Source organism: Mustelus asterias, chromosome 7 (genome assembly GCF_964213995.1).
Source record: "Mustelus asterias chromosome 7, sMusAst1.hap1.1, whole genome shotgun sequence".
NCBI lineage: Eukaryota > Metazoa > Chordata > Chondrichthyes > Carcharhiniformes > Triakidae > Mustelus > Mustelus asterias.
The window spans coordinates 21,643,505-21,661,348 of record NC_135807.1 but is presented as its reverse complement, the minus strand read 5'-3'; the positions used below and the strand labels follow the sequence as shown (position 1 = coordinate 21,661,348).

Genomic DNA, 17,844 nt, shown 5'->3' with positions numbered 1-17,844 from the left:
AGATGTGACGAGTGGTGTGCCACAGGGATCAGTGCTCGGACCGCAACTGGTTACAATTTATATCAATGACTTGGATGAAGGGGAGGTGATGGCCTAGTGGTATTATCGCTAGACTATTAGTCCAGAAATTCAGCTAATGTTCTGGGGACCTGGGTTCAAATCCCACCACGGCAGATGGTGGAATTTGAATTCAATAAAAAAAATCTGGAATTAAGAATGTACTGAGGACCATGAAACCATTGTCGATTGTCGGAAAAACCCACTTGGTTCACTAATGTCCTTTAGGGAAAGAAATCTGCTGTCCTTACCTGGTCTGGCCTACATGTGACTCGCAACTGCCCTCTGAAATGGCCGAGCAAGCCACTCAGTTAAAGGGCAATTGGGGATGGGCAATAAATGCTGACCCAGCCAGCGATGCCCACATCCCATGAATGAATTTTTAAAAAGGGACTGGAAGTATGGTTGCCAAATTTGCTGATGACACAAAGATAGATAGGAAAGTAAGTTGGGTAGAGAAAATATGGAGGCTACAGAAATATATAAATAGGTTAAGTGAGTGGGCAAGACCTGGCAAACAGAGTATAAGTGGAAATATGTAAAATTGTCCATTTAGGCAGGAAGAATAATAAAGGAAGCATATTACATAAATGGTGAGAGATTGCAGAGCTCTGGGATGCAGAGGGATCTGGGTGTCCTAGTGCATGAATCACAAAAGGCTAGTATGCAGATACAGCATGTAACTAGGAAAGCGAATAGAATGCCATCATTTATTGCGAAGGGAATTGAATACAAAAGTAGGGAGGTTATGCTTCAGTTGTTCAGGATACTAGTGAGACCACATAGAAACATAGAAACATAGAAAACTACAGCATAAAACAGGCCCTTCGGCCCCACAAGTTGTGCCGAACATATCCCTACCTTTTAGGCCTACCTATAACCCTCCATCCTATTAAGTCCCATGTACTCATCCAGGAGTCTCTTAAAAGACCCTATTGAGTTTGCCTCCACCACCACTGACGGCAGCCGATTCCACTCGCCCACCACCCTCTGTGTGAAAAACTTCCCCCTAACATTTCCCCAGCACCTTAAACCTGTGTCCTCTCGTAGCAGCCATTTCCACCCTGGGAAAAAGCCTCTGAGAGTCCATCCGATCTATGCCTCTCAACATCTTATATACCTCTATTAGGTCTCCTCTCATCCTATGTCTCTCCAAGGAGAAAAGACCGAGCTCCCTCAGCCTATCCTCATAAGGCATGCCACTCAATCCAGGCAACATCCTTGTAAAGCTCCTCTGCGCCCTTTCAATCTTTTCCACATCCTTCCTGTAATAAGGCGACCAGAACTGAGCACAGTACTCCAAGTGGGGTCTGACGAGGGTCTTATATAGCTGCATCATTATCCCCGGACTCCTAAACTCAATCCCTCAATTGATAAAGGCCAGCACACCATACGCCTTCTTAACCACCTCCTCCACCTGTGAGGCCGATTTTAGAGTCCTATGGACCCGGACCCCAAGGTCCTTCTGATCCTCTACAGTACTAAGAGTCTTTCCCTTTATATTGTACTCCTTCATCCCATTTGACCTGCCAAAATGGACCACTACGCATTTATCTGGGTTGAAGTCCATCTGCCACTTCTCCGCCCAGTCTTGCATCCTATCTATGTCCCTCTGTAACTTCTGACATCCCTCCAGACTATCCACAAACCCACCAGCCTTCGTGTCGTCGACAAACTTACCAACCCATCCCTCCACTTCCTCATCCAGGTCATTTATGAAAATGACAAACAGCAAGGGTCCCAGAACAGATCCCTGGGGCACACCACTAGTGACTGACCTCCAATTAAAAAAAGACCCATCGATATCCACTCTCTGCCTCCTTTGGGCAAGCCAGTTCTGGATCCACAGGGCAGCAGCACCTTGGATTCCATGCCCTCTCACTTTTTCTAGAAGCCTTGCATGGGGGAGCTTATCGAATGCCTTGCTAAAATCCATTTAAACCACATCTACCGCTTTCCCTTCGTCAATGTGTTTAGTCACATTTTCGAAGAACTCCACCAGGCTCGTAAGGCACGGTCTGCCTTTGACAAAGCCATGCTGAGTATTCTTGAGCATACTAAACCTCTCTAAATGCTCATAAATCTTGTCCCTCAAGATCTTCTCCATCAGCTTACCAACCACTGAGGTTAGACTCACCGGTTGGTAATTTCCTGGGCTATCCCTATTCCCCTTCTTGAAAATAGGAACCACATCCGCAATCCTCCAATCCTCCGGCACCTCTCCCGTCTCCATCATTTGGAGTATGTATACAGTATTGGTCATCTTAATTAAGAAAGGATATAAATGCATTGAAAGCTGTTCGGAAAAGGTTTACCAGATTAATATCTGGAATGGGTGGGTTGACTTAAGAGGAAAGGTTGGATAGGCTAGGCTTGTATCCTATGGAATTTAGAAGAGTAGGAGGTGACTTGATTGAAGCATATAAGATCCTGAGAGAATAAAAGCAAATTACTGTGGATGCTGGAATCTGAAACCGAAAGAGAAAATGCTGGAAAATCTCAGCATGTCTGGCAGCATCTGTAAGAAGAGAAGAGAGCTGATGTTTCGAGTCCAGATGACCCTTTGTCAAAAGATCCTGAGAGATCTTGACTGGGTTGATTTGGAGAGGATGTTTCCTCATGTGGGAGGCTATAGAACTAAGGGTCCTGCAGTGATGTCCTGGAACTGAGATGATTGACCTCCAACCACCAGAAGCATCTTTCTTTGTTTCTGGAGTTTATTTATTTATTTGTCACAAGTAGGCTTATATTCACACTGTAATGAAATTACTGTGAAAATCCCCCAGTCACCACACTCCGGCACCTGTTTGGGCACACTGAGGGAGAATTTAGCATGGCCAATGCACCTAACCTGCACATCTTTGGATTATGGGAGGAAACCGGAGCACCCGGAGGAAACCCAAGCAGACATAGGGAGAATGTGCAAACTCTACAGTGACCCAAGCCGGGAATCGAACCTGGCTCCCTGGCGCTGTGAGGCAGCAGTGCTAACCATTGTGCCACCGTGCCGCCCATAAGTGGCAGGTGTGGCCCCAACCAGTGGAGGGTTTTCCCCCTGATTCCCATTGACTTCAGTTTTACTTGGGCTGCTTGTTGCCACACTCTGTCAAATACTGCCTTGATGTCAAGGACAGTCAGCCTCACCTCACCTCCGAAGTTCAGCTCCTTTGTCTCTATTTGAACCGAGGTTGTAATGAGGTTAGGAGCTGAATGACCCTGACAGAACTCAAACTGAGTCAATAGGTTATCACGGGGTTAGAGATTGTGGTTCAGTACAATTCTGCTGCTGATAATGATCCACAGCAGGTCATGGATGTCCAGTCTTGAGATGCTACATCTGTTTGAAATCGATCCCATTTAGCACCGTGGTAATGCCACAACACAGCAGCACGATGGAGGGCACCCTTAATGTGAAGACGGGACTTTCATGGAATCACAGAATCCGTACACGCAGAAGAGGCTATTCGGCCCATCGAGTCTGCACCCACTCTCTGACAAAGTATCTTACCCAGGCCCTCTCCCCCACCCTATACCTGTAACCCCACATATTTACCATGGCTAATCCATTTAACCTACACATCTTGGGACAGTAAGGGGCAATTTAGCATGGCCAATCCACCTAAGCCACGCATCTTTGGAGTGTGGGAAGAAACCGGAGCACCCGGAGGAAACCCACGCAGACACGGGAAGAACGTGCAAATTCCACACAGACAGTGACCCAAGGCCAGAATTGAACTCGGGTCCCTGGCACTGTGAGGCAGCAGTGCTAACCACTGCGCCACAATGCCACTATTTTCAAAATGCCTTTGCCTTTTGACTTTGTTCCCTTAAGGACTGTGCAGTGGTCACTCCTACCAATTCAGTCATGGACAGATGCATCTGCAGCAGGCAGGTTGGTGAGAATGAGATCAAGTATGTTTTCCCTCTTGTTGGTTCCCTCGCCACCTGCCTGGCTCCCACTCTAGCAGCTATGTCCTTTAGGACCTGGCCAGCTGGGTCTGTGGTGATACCACTGAGCCGCTCTTGGTGATGGACATGAAATCCTCCACTCAGAGTATATTCTGTACCCTTGCTGCCCTCAGTGCTTCCTCCAAGTGTTGTCCAACAAGGAGGAGTACTGACGCATTAGTTGGGCGGGTGGTGGCGTGGTACGTGGTAGTCAGCAGGAGGCTTCCTTGCCAATGTTTAACCTGGTGCCATGCAATTTCTTGGGGTCCACAGTCAATATTGAGCAATCAGAGGGAAACTCCCTCCCGACAGTACACCACTGTGCGACTTGCTGATGGCACATTATCTGTTAGGTATGATTCTGTGAGTATGACCATGTCAGGCTGTTGTTTGACTAGTCTGTGAGACAGCTGTCCCAATTTTGGCACAAACCCCCAGATGTTAGTAAGGAGGACTCTGCAGAGTCGACTGGACTAGGTTTGCCGTTTTCGTTTTCAGTGCCTACCTAGGTCGATGATGGGTGGTCGGTCCGGTATCAATCCTTTTTGTTTTTTTTGTGGGTGTTTAATACAACTGAGTGGCTTACTAGGCCATTTCAGAGGGCAGTTCAGTGTCAACCACATTGCTGTGGCTCTGGAGTCACATGTCGGCCAGACCGGGTAAGGATGGCAGATTTCACCACTGAAAAGTTTCTCCTGACGCATGATTGCATGTGTCTCCCGCACACGCCACTGGAACTTTAAATTGTGACTGTAATCACATGGGACAAGGGTCAGCGAGGGGAACTGGTGCGCACTTCCTGTTCCACCGTCAGGAATGGCAGCTAAGGTTAAAATTGCGGCCCTTATTTCTCTTTCAGTACTTGACTTAACAATTCCTTCTCAGTCTCGGTGTGGTTCATTGGTTAATCCTTCAATCTGATTGGGTAAGGGAATTCCCTCTCAGTTGCCCTGTTCGCTCTGCCTTTGGCTTCCCCTCACTGCTGCATGATCAACTCACAAAACTAACTAAGAGCTGATGTCCCACCCAAAGAGGTTCTGGCGCTGGTTTTCATAACTCTGTTTGTAACACGCTTTTTGTTCTCATGTTCCAGGATGGAAGGACCGCCCTGCACATCGCTGCAGCACATTCAAAGGATGAAATTGTCCGACTGCTGTTGGCTAAGAAGGTGGACCCTAACCTGCCGGGCGGGGTATGGACACAGTCACTTTACAGACAATGTGCATTGCTTATTTGCCTAAGATTACTCAACACCAATTAAGAGAAAGGTGAAAGTGTGCTTGGTATCCCATTGTAGCATTTATTGGGTGAAGCAGATGGAAATGTCAGCTGGTGAAGAGTGCACTGAATGAAAACCAATGAGAATTTGTATTGATCAAACGTGCTGACTAATTCTGCGGCTGGGGGTTGTTCCTGGGGGAAGCTGAAAGTTGAAACAATGGCAAAAGGCACAAGTTGTGATTCACTGTGATAGACATGATGTAGCGATGCCGGCGTTGGACTGGGGTGCGCACAGTAAGAAGTCTCACAACACCAGGTTAAAGTCCAACAGGTTTATTTGGAATCACGAGCTTTCGGAGCACTGCTCCTTCATCTGGTGAGTGGTGAAGGAGCAGCACTCCGAAAGCTCATGATTGCAAATAAACCTGCTGGACTTTAACCTGGTGCTGTGAGGCTTCTCACTGTGATAGAGGCAGGTCTCCGTCACTTCTTCTTAACTTGCACACTTGGGCAAAATAAAGTTCAGTCCAAGCTGATGGTAGCTCCTCCATTGTGTGAAATCTTTATGTAGAGTTACGATCCCAGTTGATGTTATAACAGGAAGGGAAGATCACAGAACGGCACCCTGGCTCAAAAGACTGTAACCAATGTCTTTTATAAAATGTGGACTAATTACTTTTAACCACAAGAAAAATATATTAATATTTATATTAAACATGAAAGAAATGGATTATAATGCAGTACTCCTCTACTCGCACTTTAGCTTAACAATTACACCAATATCCAGGTCATTAAGAAGACAGGAGAATTTATAATGGGGAATAAGAAAATGACAGAGAAAGCCGACAGAGTTCCCCCTTCCCTCCGTTCCAGGCAGTGTTCCTCCTTTCCCTCCCTCTCCGGCAGTGTTCGCCCCTTCCCTCACATCCCAGCAGAATTCCCCCCTTGCTTCCCTCCCCGGCAGAGCTCCCTCCTTCCCTCCCTTCCCAGCAGAGTTCCACCTTTCCCTCCCTCCTCAGCAGAGTTCCCCCTTCCTTCCCCCGGCAGAGTTTCCCCCTTCCCACCCATCTCGGCAGAGTTCGCTCCTTCCCTCCCACCCTTGTGGAGTTCCCATTGCCTCCCCGCCCCCCCGCTCTCAGAATGTCACTCCACATGCTCCGTCCCCACTCAGGCCCCAACCCCTTGTCATTGCCCCTGGTACAGTTATAGTGCCAGGGTGCCCAGTGGGCACTGCCAGGCTAGCACTGCCCCATAGGTGCTGTTCAACTCTGTTCCCGACTACCTGGCGGACTTCAATGACCTCCGATCCCCACGGTGAGGTCATCACGTTTGGTCTCTGCTGGTGGAGAACATCTGTGATTCTTGCCGGGGGGAACTTCGACTGGCGAGGTGGTTAAGAAACGTGATTGTCTGGGACTCGTTAATGATGTGCTAAGCATTTTATTAATATTTAATCAGCGGAAGGTCACAAAGCTGATTTCGCCGGCAAAACAGGGCCGGTAGGATCGGAGAAGGTGAAAAACTAGGCGCATTTCTCATTTTTCGCCTCCCGATCTTACCACCTCACCTCATCAAAAGTCAGGTGGGATGAGGTCGCAAGATCACACCCAAGGTTACAATCAGATCAACCTTGATTGTACTGAATAGAGGAGAAGGCTCGAGGGGCCGAGTGGCCAGCTCCTGCTCCTAATTCGTATGTTCGTATATACAAGCAGAAAATGCTAGGAAAACCCAACAGGTCTGGCAGCATCCATAGAGAGGGAAACAGAATTTGCATGTTTATGTGAAGGGCATTTAATTCCATCAGTCCACCCCCCAGAGAACTGATGGAATTTCCCCCCCAGTATTTTCCTCCCTGTAGCCCGACAAAATCCCGGCAACCCCCTGATGTATAGACTCCGCAGCTGCTTGGACTTTAATGTAAATGCGAATGAAGCAGTCACTGTGAACTTGTGCACAAGGTCGGAAATAGCTCCTGAAAAATATAGTGCAGCCTTTTGTGAGTCAACTTGATTGACATTGAGAAAGCTACATTTAAAAAAGAAGTCTTGAGCTTAGAAATGTTATTTTTTGCTGTTTAAAATGAGGAATGTACACAGTATATATTTAAAACTATTGTAGTGTAGTATTCTGTGGCATTATAAACCAAGCAGAACCTTGATAGTTTTTAATTCTAACTACGCACGCAAGGAACTATTCTTGTCTGCTGCAGTTCCATTGAATTCTAATTCAGTCTTCTCCTCATTAACTTGTGATGAAATGCCACACATTGCAATCGCCGGCGTACAAAAACGTCTGTAAATCTTGTGACACCAGTAAATGTTAAAGGTTTGCTCCTTGATTTACGATGTTTTGCTGCAGATTAGCATTGAATGCGTCTGCATGTTACAAGAGATGTCCAATCCCAGTGACATGTCCATTATTTATCTACCCCAGTGCTGCTGCACAGTTGGATCGAGCAAGGGAGCTACTTGCAAAATACAGGCCTATATTACTCCAACGTTTAGGGTGCTTTTCTTATTGTTCATTTAGCAGCTGGCTTCCTTTTCTCTGCAGATCTCCAGCCTCTCCTTTCCTCCTATTTTTGTCCCCTGGAGTACAATTCTGTGTCTTTTGGCCGCTTTCCCGTTCCCTGTCCATCATGACCCTTTCTCATTGCCAAGCCTTGACCGTGATTCTCAGCAGCTGGTTATTCCGCCATGTCGACAGTTAGGTAACATGAATTCTAACCCGGGTGCACCAGGCTCGATCGCAGCACGTAGGCTGCCAATCCGACAACTCACTGGTCCGCTGAGTGAGCTCATTGCGTCTTGATCGTAATTCACCCGGGAAGCAGAGTGGATGGAAGAGGAAAGGAGGAAAGTTCACAGTGTTATTAAAATGGAAAGGTTGCTTATTTCAATGTCACTGGGTCAAAATCCTGGATCTCCCTTCCTAACAGCACTGTTGACATACCTGCACCAGGTGGCATGGTGGGCACAGTGGTTAGCACTGCTGCCTCACAGCACCAAAGACCCGGATTCGATTCCTGCCTCGGGTGACTGTCAGTGTGGAGTTTGCACATTCTCCCCGTGTCTGTGTGGGTTTCCTCCGGGTGCTCCGGTTTCCTCCCACAGTCCAAAGATGTGTGGGTTAGGTGGATTGGCCATGCAGAATTGTCCCTTAGTGCTAGGGGGAATAGCTAGGGTAAATACGTGAGGTTACGGGAATAAGGCCTGGGTGGGATTGTTGTCAGTGCAGACTTGATGGGCCGAATGGCCTTCTTCCGCACTGTGGGGATTTTATGATTCTTAATTCCAGAAATGAAAGAATGATTCTTAAATAAGAGAATACTCATTTGCTGAATGAGGCTGCGGAAGACATTCTGATCATTCACAACTGTTTTATTATGATACAATAGTTCAGCACAAATCCTGCTGCCTACTCTTCCCTCTGGATCCTCGCCCTGCCCATCAGCCTTCCCCTTTCCACTGGGGAGAAACCCAGCTCTTCAATACAAGCTTCAGTGAGCATCACCTGCTCTCAATTCATCGCAAAGCTCGTACTGGTTTAGTCTTAAAGGGACCTGCCTTTCTAATGTTGACAATGATTGGGCTTTGTACAAGGCATACCTTCCTACATCAAAGAACAAAGAACAAAGAAAATTACAGCGCAGGAACAGGCCCTTCGGCCCTCCAAGCCTGCACTGACCATGCTGCCCGACTTAACTAAAACCCCTTACCCTTCCGGGGACTATATCCCTCTATTCCCATCCTATTCATGTACTTGTCAAGATGCCCCTTAAAAGTCACTACCGCATCCGCTTCCACTACATCCCCTGGCAACGAGTTCCAGGCACCCACTAGTCTCTGTGTAAAAAATCTGCCTCGTACATCTCCTTTAAACCTTGCCCCTCGCACCTTAAACCTATGCCCCCCAGTAATTGACTCTTCCACCCTGGGAAAAAGCTTCTGACTATCCACTCTGTCCATGCCTCTCAGAATCTTGTAGACTTCTATCGCTCCAATGAGCACAAACCAAGTTTCTCCAACCTCTCCTCATAGCTAATCCTTCCATACCAGGCAACATCCTGGTAAATCTTTTCTGTACCCTCTCCAAAGCCTCCACATCCTTCTGGTAGTGTGGCGACTAGAATTGAACACTATATTCCAAGTGCAGCCTAACTAAGGTTCTATAAAGCTGCAACATGACTTGCCAATTTTTAAACTCAATACCCCGGCCGATGAAGGCAAGCGTGCCATATGCCTTCTTGACTACCTTCTCCACCTGCATTGCCACTTTCAGTGACCTGTGTACCTGTACACCCAGATCCCTCTGCCTATCAATATTCTTAAGGGTTCTGCCATTTACGGTATATTTCCTATCTGTATTAGACCTTCCAAAGTGCAATACCTCACATTTGTCCGGATTAAACTCCATCTGCCATCTCTCCGCCCAAGTCTCCAACTAATCTATATCCTGCTGTATCCTCTGATGGTCCTCATCGCTATCCGCAAATCCACCAATCTTTGTGTCGTCCGCAAACTTACTAATCAATCCAGTTACATCCTGTGGGAGCATGAGAGGAATGCCGGAAGAGCCCCTTGAACATAGATTCAAATCCTGAACAACATAGAATTAGTGAGAGTTAAAAGCTGTTGAAGGCGGTTAAGGTGCTGTGTGATGTCATAAACAAGTCAAATCCGAATTCAAGCTACCCCTTAAACCCCATTTTAACTGTGTATGTCCAGTTGACGTAGCCAAGTCCTGCTGTTCCCGGGGGTTACGTTTCCGTGAAACCTTACAAAGGGCGAAACCGCAAGTGACACGCGTGCATTTCTTTGAGACTCAGTCAGATCGGTTCTGGCTATGTGAGGGCAGCCATGTTTTGCGCAGTTGGTCCACGCTGAATTGCCGTGCAGTACCTGTATCCGGCACGTGGGGGAGCGTCTGAGCAATACTTCGGTAAAGCGAGAATCGGACATTTCCGGGTTCATTCCTTCCATTCGGGCTGCGCTTTCCAGTCTCTGCCCCGTTATCACTGCCGTCTCCCAGCAGAACCAGGAGACCATGGAGAGGAAAACACGGATAAACGAACACTGCTCACGCAACGAACGATGTGGTGTACGAAGCAACGGGTAAGTGAATACGGCAAACAAGAAAGCCGCAAAAGAGGGGACTTTACTGTATTTCACTTGTGGTCCATACAACATATGATCCAGGCATAAGCAGACCAAAGGTTCGCAGTTTTATATGCTAAAGCTTTCAGCTAACCTTTGAATAATGAAAGTTGTCAAAATCCCTGAAGGAATTTTTGAGCGAGAGACCTGACTGATGGTGATTTAACCCGAGGGTCACCTGGCCAGGGACACAGTGGGCCTTCATGAGTAACCTCAGCTGATACGGGAATTGAACCCATGCTGTTGGCATCACTCTGCATCATGAACCAGCTGTCCAGCCAACTGAGCTAAACCGATCCCTTTTATGCACCTTTATCCTGATAGTAAAGCAGGGATCAACTCAGCCCACCATATCTATATGTGAACTCCTAAGTACAATAAAGTGAGGACCTTTAACTAAGTAAAAGGTAGTGGACCATGTGTTCGTTCTTTCGCACAGAAATAGACCTACCTCCGAGCGTGACATTCAAGAATGCTGGTCAAGAAGGTGATGCGAATACAAAATAAACACCAGTTCATAAATTGCTTCCCTTTCTTCTCGGTGCATCGGCTGAATGAGCTGCCTTTCCGCCGCTATGTGGGAAGCAACAGCACCTCAGCCTTGCTTTTGGTGTGGAACTGTGGAACTTAAAGATCAGAACTGGGGCCTACGACACAGGATCTGAGTCCGAGCCGCTGGACCTTTCAGCAGCATTGGCATGAGAGGCTGTCCGAATGGCGGCACAATGGCATAGTGGTCAGCACTGCTGCCTCACAATGCCAGGGACCCAGGTTCAATTCCGGCCTTGGATGACTGTGTGGAGTTTGCCCATTCTCCCTGTATCTGTGTGGGTTTCCTCCTGGTGCTCAAGTTTCCTTCCACACTCCAAAGATGTGCAGGTGAGGTGGATTGGCAAGACTAAAATTGCCCCTGAATGTCCAAAGATGTGTAGGTTAGATAGATTTAGTCATGGTAAATGTGTAGGGTTTGGGGTTGGAAAGAGGGTCTGGGTAAGATATTCTGTCAGAGAGTTGGTGGAGATTCGATGGGCTGAATGGCCTCCTTTTGCACTATAGGGAATCTATGAATGTTCCCTGTATCTTGTCCTTGTGAATGTTCTCGGGAACCTTGAGTCCCATGGGCGTCTCTGACAGATGGATGGAAATGGGTGACTGGATGAAATCAAATTGATTCAGTCAGCTGACAAGCAATCGCGCCAAGAATGGGTTTCTGAAGGAGTTGAAAACAAAGCTCCGTGAACAGCGAAGACGTGTTAATGTAAAGACAGGAGACAGCTGTAATTACATCCCTTGAGAAGCGGTCCCAGAATATTTTATTTTATCTTTGGAAATACGTCCTGCGATTCAGGAGCTGTTCCCATTTTATTAAAGATGTTTTCAGCCTTGGAATCCAATGCTGACTGTTCCCTAGTGACAGTTGCCATGGAAATGGAACGCCCTGTGGGTTGACAGCAAACAATCCAGGCATCTCCCTGCTCGTTGAGCATGTATCCCGACTTCAGAAGGTAGCAGTACTGATTAGCGGAGAGTGGCACGATGATTTGCAATGGGTAAACAGCGGAGTGGAATTAAACCAGCAACCACTAAATTTCCTTTCTTTTTCGCCAAGAGAAAGATGTAGCAATCATGGAAATATGCCTTGAATGAAGGGGAATAATTGTGGAAAAGGTGTTGTAGGACTGCGGTGTTGCATTTTCAGCCTTAACGGTCACAACATTTTGTGACAATGTTTCTCAAGGACTTAGTCGTCAGCTTTGAAGAAAAGATACAACAGTTTCCCATGGAGAGAATTGAAAACACCCAGGATGTTTACCTGCTCACCAGCAGAGCAAGAGTTTTAGTCAGGCAAAGGGGGCCACTAGGATGTTGCAGTAGCATTGCAGCGTTGACAAAATGAATAAACAGCCCTTCAGGAGGAGTTCAAGGGCCCTGTTACAGAGGTTCACAGCATGGAAACAGGCCCTTCGGCCCAACTTGTCCATGCCGCCCAGTTTTTATCACTAAGCTTGTCCCAATTGCCTGCATTTGGCCTGTATCCCTCAATGCCCATCTTACCCATGTAACTGTCTAAATGCTTTTTAAAATACAAAATGGTACCCGCCTCTACTACTGCCTCTGGAAGCTCATTCCAGACACTCACCACCCTCTGTGTGAAAAAATTGCCCCTCTGGACCCGAGATTCTTAGGGATAGGATTTACATGGATTTGGAAAAGCATGGCCTAATTAGGGAAAGTCAGCATGGCTTTGTGTGGAGCAGGTCATGTCTTACTAACTTGATTGATTTTTTCGAGGAGGTGACAAAGGTGATCAATGAGGGTAGAGCAGTAGATGTTGTCTACATGGAGTTTCGCCAAGGTCACCCCATGGTAGGCTCATCCAGAAGATTAAGATGCATAGGGTCCACAGTGACTTGGCCACATGGATTCAGAATTGGCTTGCCTATAGAAGTGGAAGAGAGGTACAATTGAAGTCATGCCTCTACAAGAGCTGTAATTGAGAAGACCATTAGCTGCTCAAGGTGAGGTTGGACTGATCAGGGAGAGCATTTCAATATCCTCCAGAGTGTGTTTTACCCATTGTCTGCTGGGCTCTGCACAATCTGGCTCTGTCATAGGGGGACACTTTGGAGGATGGAGTCAGCGATGCTGTTCCACAGGTTGCAAGGGATGATTCAAGTGCTGGCTCAGAGGGGGAGACAGAGGAGTCTCAAGATGAGGAAGTGGGTCCTGAAGTAAGGACCTAATGGGGGGGGGGGCAGTGAGATCAGGGAAGTCTTGATTGTCCGTTCTTTCAGCTAGGTATCCAGGACATGGCTTGAAAGTGAGGCCTCCGAGCGCCAGTCCCACCACCAGACCCAACCCCAAATGCAGAGTTCCCCATTCACTTTCCTCCTACCTCCCCCCATTGGCGCCACCCCACCTGGCCCCACCTGCTCAGGCCCCGCCCCCTTGGGCACTGTCAGTGTGCCAGGCTGGCAGAGCCAGGGTGCCCAGTGGGCAGTGCCAGGGTGCTAGGCTGGCAGTGCCAGACTAGTACTGCCCAAGAGGCATCCTCCTGCCTCGGCCTCCCGGGGGTTCTCAATAGCCTTTGGTCCCACCCGCGAGGCCATCATGTCTGGTCCCCGTTGTTGGGAATCATATGTGAACCCTGCTGGTGGGGGCAGAAACATTAGCGAGACTGGACGATTGCATCCCAGGCTCACTAAAGAGGTGCAAATAAGCCTTTGCATAGTGTAATCAGCCTCATGCTATTCCCCGGTGCGAGGCTGATTACATCAGAAAAATAGCCCAGGAAGATCCCGTTGTGGGCTGGAAAAATGGCACCCGTGATGAATTCTATTCTTAGAGAGGGGGTTTCGGCAAGATAGAAGGTCAGGAATAGGTCGGAACTAGGGAGAGATTGGCAAAGACATCATGGACATAAGACAAAGACACTGTTAATGGTGCCATTAGGGACTGAGTAGTGTTAATAGTGACAAGGGTAGGATGGCAGAATGTGTTAATAGGAAAACAAAGGCCATAGAAACTAGAAGCAGGAGGAGGCCATTCGGCCCTTCGAGCCTGCTCTGCCATTCATTACGATCATGGCTAATCATCAAATTCAATATCCTGATCCCGCCTACCCTCCATATCCCTTAATCCATTTAGCACCAAGAGCTATATCTAATTTCTTCTTGAAATCACTCAGTGTTTTGGCCTCAACTACTTCCTGTGGTAATGAATTCCACACATTCACAACTCCCTGGGTGAAAAGAATTTCTCCTCACCTCAATTCTTAAAGGTTTATTCCTTATCCTCAAAACGTGGCCCCTAGTTCTAGCCTCCCCCACCATCGGGAACATTCTTTCTGAATCTGCCCTTGCCTAACCCTGCTAGAACTTTATAAGATTCAATGGGATCTCCTCTCACTCTTCTAAATTAAAAATTATTTAGTCTCTCCTCATATGGAAGGCCTGCCGTCCCAGGAATCAGCCTGGTAACCCTTCGCTATACTCCCCCTATAGGTCAGTGTTCAGTGGGTGCAAAACTGAACAAGGGATAATGGCCATGTGGGGGAGGGGGTTGTGTTGGGACAAGCCAGGAGAATTGGAGAAAAGAAAACAAAAGGGGGAGGCAAGGTGGAGGGGGAAAGTTCACAGTCTGAAGTTGTTCAACTCAATGTGCTCCACGAAGGCTCTACGAAGGCTCTACAAAGGCTATAAAAGCTCCAAACTGCCTGCTCTTGATTAATCGATGCCTATCTATTGTGACGTTGGTGTACCTTTAAGAGATATTCTTTTAAATCATATTCTCCCAGCTCACAGCCTCAGCTGATGTCATTGTTGCCAGAGTTTCTGACCTGAACCATCACACTATATCCCGACTAATTATGATCAAGGAGCTGCCCACACTGACATTAGGCTTAGTTGTTCTTTAGAACAGAAATGATTACAGCAAACCTCTTCTGTAGGTTTAATAAGTATTGTAAATCATAGTTAATTGTCCTAATCCACATCCCAAGGAAGGGAAACACACAATGAAAATAAAACATTTTGTTCTCAAGTCTCCAGTATTAGTTGTTTTAATTCATAATAAATTAACAGTTGTATCCATAAGATAACAAACATGGTCCCAATAGTATTCAGATAGATCTCTTCAATGGTAGCAAGATGTTAATTATGTAGTTCATTAATTCTGTGATCCTGGTTCCACATAAAATCTTTCTTCTGGAGCCTAGTGATTGGCAAGAGTCTTATCTCCATTGCTTCTTCTTGCGTTTTTTGTGAGGTTTCACCTTTGTGAGAGACTTACGTTGGACATTTTTCGGGGACATGTGCCTATTGGCTTTTCCTTTCTTGCCCCGTTTATTGTGCCACTGACGGCAGCTACTATAGGTTGTATAGGTTTTTGACTTAGTCATGCTTCCGTTTGTGCACCAGACTTGCTTCAATATGATGAGGATTCATTTTTATAAATATTTTGAGGGGTGTATTACATAGGAGGTGATGTGCACCAAAGTCATAATCATTTTGGGACCTCTCCTTGCCTTTTAAGGCACTAATGCGTATGTATATTATGATATATTTCCTCTGGTCTGAGATCATTGCCGTACAAAGCATTGTTCTATCACACCCATTCTTTTGTGTCTTGTACAATACTGAAGGTATGGAATGCTAATTATTAGAAATCATAGAAGTCATAGAAACCCTACAGTGCAGAAGGAGGCCATTCGGCCCATCGAGTCTGCACCGACCACAATCCCACCCAGGCCCTACCCCCACATATTTACCCGCTAACCTACACATCTCAGGGGCAATTTTTAACCTGGCCAATGAACCTAACCCGCACATCTTTGGACTTTGGACTGTTTGGATTATTAAAAAAATACTTTCTAATTCTCCATCACTTCATTAGGTTTAAGAGATTTGTGGTGGCAAATCTTTTAATTCATGGGCTCACATCATCATGGCTCCCTCGCCTTGTTGAGTGTTGAAGTTGATCCATTCAATTTTACTTCATTTGTCTTCTTTACCTGTGTTGACTTTAATCCCTCTAATCACCCTCCTCTTACACTGTCTAACTGATTGATCTAACTTCACTTCCTTGCTTTCTCTGCGAAGATGGCGAAGGTGGCACAGCGGTTGGTGCAGGAACTGGTGACCAAGCTCACCCTGGGCTGCTGCCAAATACTCTAAGCCGCCCGCCCGTGTCCATCTACCCTCTGGAAATATGCTGACTTCTCCAACTCCTGGAGAAATCCCAGCGGCTTTTAAAAGCTTCAAGAGCCGTGTGGCATCACTTAAGGCTGGGCATTACAAACAAATAACTGTAAAGGATGCCCTGAGGAACACACTTGTGGCCAAGGAAATTCTGATGTGGTGCTACATTGGCAAGGCTGAAGGAGCCTGATTGGATAGAACGTCTGAACCTTATCCTGGGTTGGACCAGTATTCCATTATAAATGAATAATATTTCTAACCATATTAAGACTGACCCATCCAATCGTACTGTGTCTTCACTGAACCAGTGTTGTTTCTAAACTAATCAATATTTCCCTCCTCCTTCCCTCATATTTATGTTCATTAAGTCCTATTAATAATAACCTCTGCCTTTATGTCACTGCATCAATGATACACCAACCAAGTCTGACCTAACGCTGACCTTGGCTTGAAATCCTGAATTTGTTACAGCACACAGAATTAAATATGAAATTAAAATAAATCCCTCCCTACCTTACAGTAAACATAGTTTTACTTGTATTTCCTTGTATGGCGCTCACCATCCCCCTCCCATCCCCAAACCCTACCTCCTCCTGTATCCATCCCAGGAAAGACATAATTCCCCCAACTCACTTCCAACTCTCTAACTCTAACTGAGCTTTTAACCCTCCATTGGCCATATTTGTGCAGCTATTGACTTAAACCAGCTCATCCTCACCTCCATCTTTGATATCCGAGTCTTCAATAAAATCATTACCCTCTCTCCGGCCATTCCACATGGTACACCCTAAAGCATATTTATTAGTCACAAGTAAGGCTTACATTAACACTGCAATGAAGTTACTGTGAAATTCCCCTAGTCGCCACAGTCTGGCACCTGTTCAGGTCAATGCACACTAACCAGCACGTCTTTCAGAATGTGGGAGGCAACTGGAGCACCCGGAGGGAACCTACGCAAACAGTGACCCAAACGGGAATCGAACACAGGTTCCTGGCGCTATGAAGCAGCAGTGCTAACCACTGTGCCGAGCCTCATCTCCACTCCTAAGGGACACAGGATTGAAAAGAAAATGCCGAAGAACCAGTTTTGCCAACCAACACCAGATCTGCCCGGACCATTGAAAACACCATCCGGTCTGCGCCAGGGACCTGGGTTCAATTCCTGGCTCGGGTCACTGTCTGTGTGGAGTTTGCACGTTCTCTCCGTGTCTGCTTAGGTTTCCACCGAGTGCTGCAGTTTCCTCCCACAGGCCAAAGATATGCAGGTTGGGTGGATTGGCTGTGCTAAATTGCAGTCGAAAGATGTATAGATTAGGAGAATTAGCCATGGGAAATGTGTGGGGTTATGGGGGCAGTGGGGCAGGGGGAGGGTGGTGCTGGGTAAGACGCTCCTTCAGATAGTCGATGTAGATTTGATGGGCTGAGTGGCCTCCATCTGCACTGTAGGGATTGTAAGGATTCTATTTTATTCCATGATCCTGCTCTCAGCTGCTCATTATTCTAGAGTCATCCTAAAACATGAGGCATGTACTTCTTTGTCACTAAGAGCAAGACCTTCCAATCAGCTGTCTCTGCCTTGGTCCCACTTTCCACGAACCCACTGGCCAAACTTCCTTTAATGCTTCCCTGTGCTCCATCCCCAAGCTCACACCTTTCTCTGGTGTCTCTCTGTTAGACATATTCTGTTGTCTTACTCTGGAAGAATGGATGAGATCATTCACCCTCTTCCTGCACTGCAGACTGGTCCTTTTCTGTGGTCC

General features: G+C 46.8%; 1 protein-coding gene across 1 annotated transcript in view; it reads left to right on the top strand.

Annotated features, from left to right (window-relative positions):
- The window catches only part of trpn1 (transient receptor potential cation channel, subfamily N, member 1), a 252,128-nt gene that overhangs the window by 49,566 nt on the left and 184,718 nt on the right, over window positions 1-17,844 (top strand). The window contains exon 3 of the mRNA XM_078216993.1: window positions 5,099-5,197. Coding sequence (XP_078073119.1) covers window positions 5,099-5,197 — 99 coding nt within the window. The remainder of the gene's footprint in view (window positions 1-5,098; window positions 5,198-17,844) is intronic.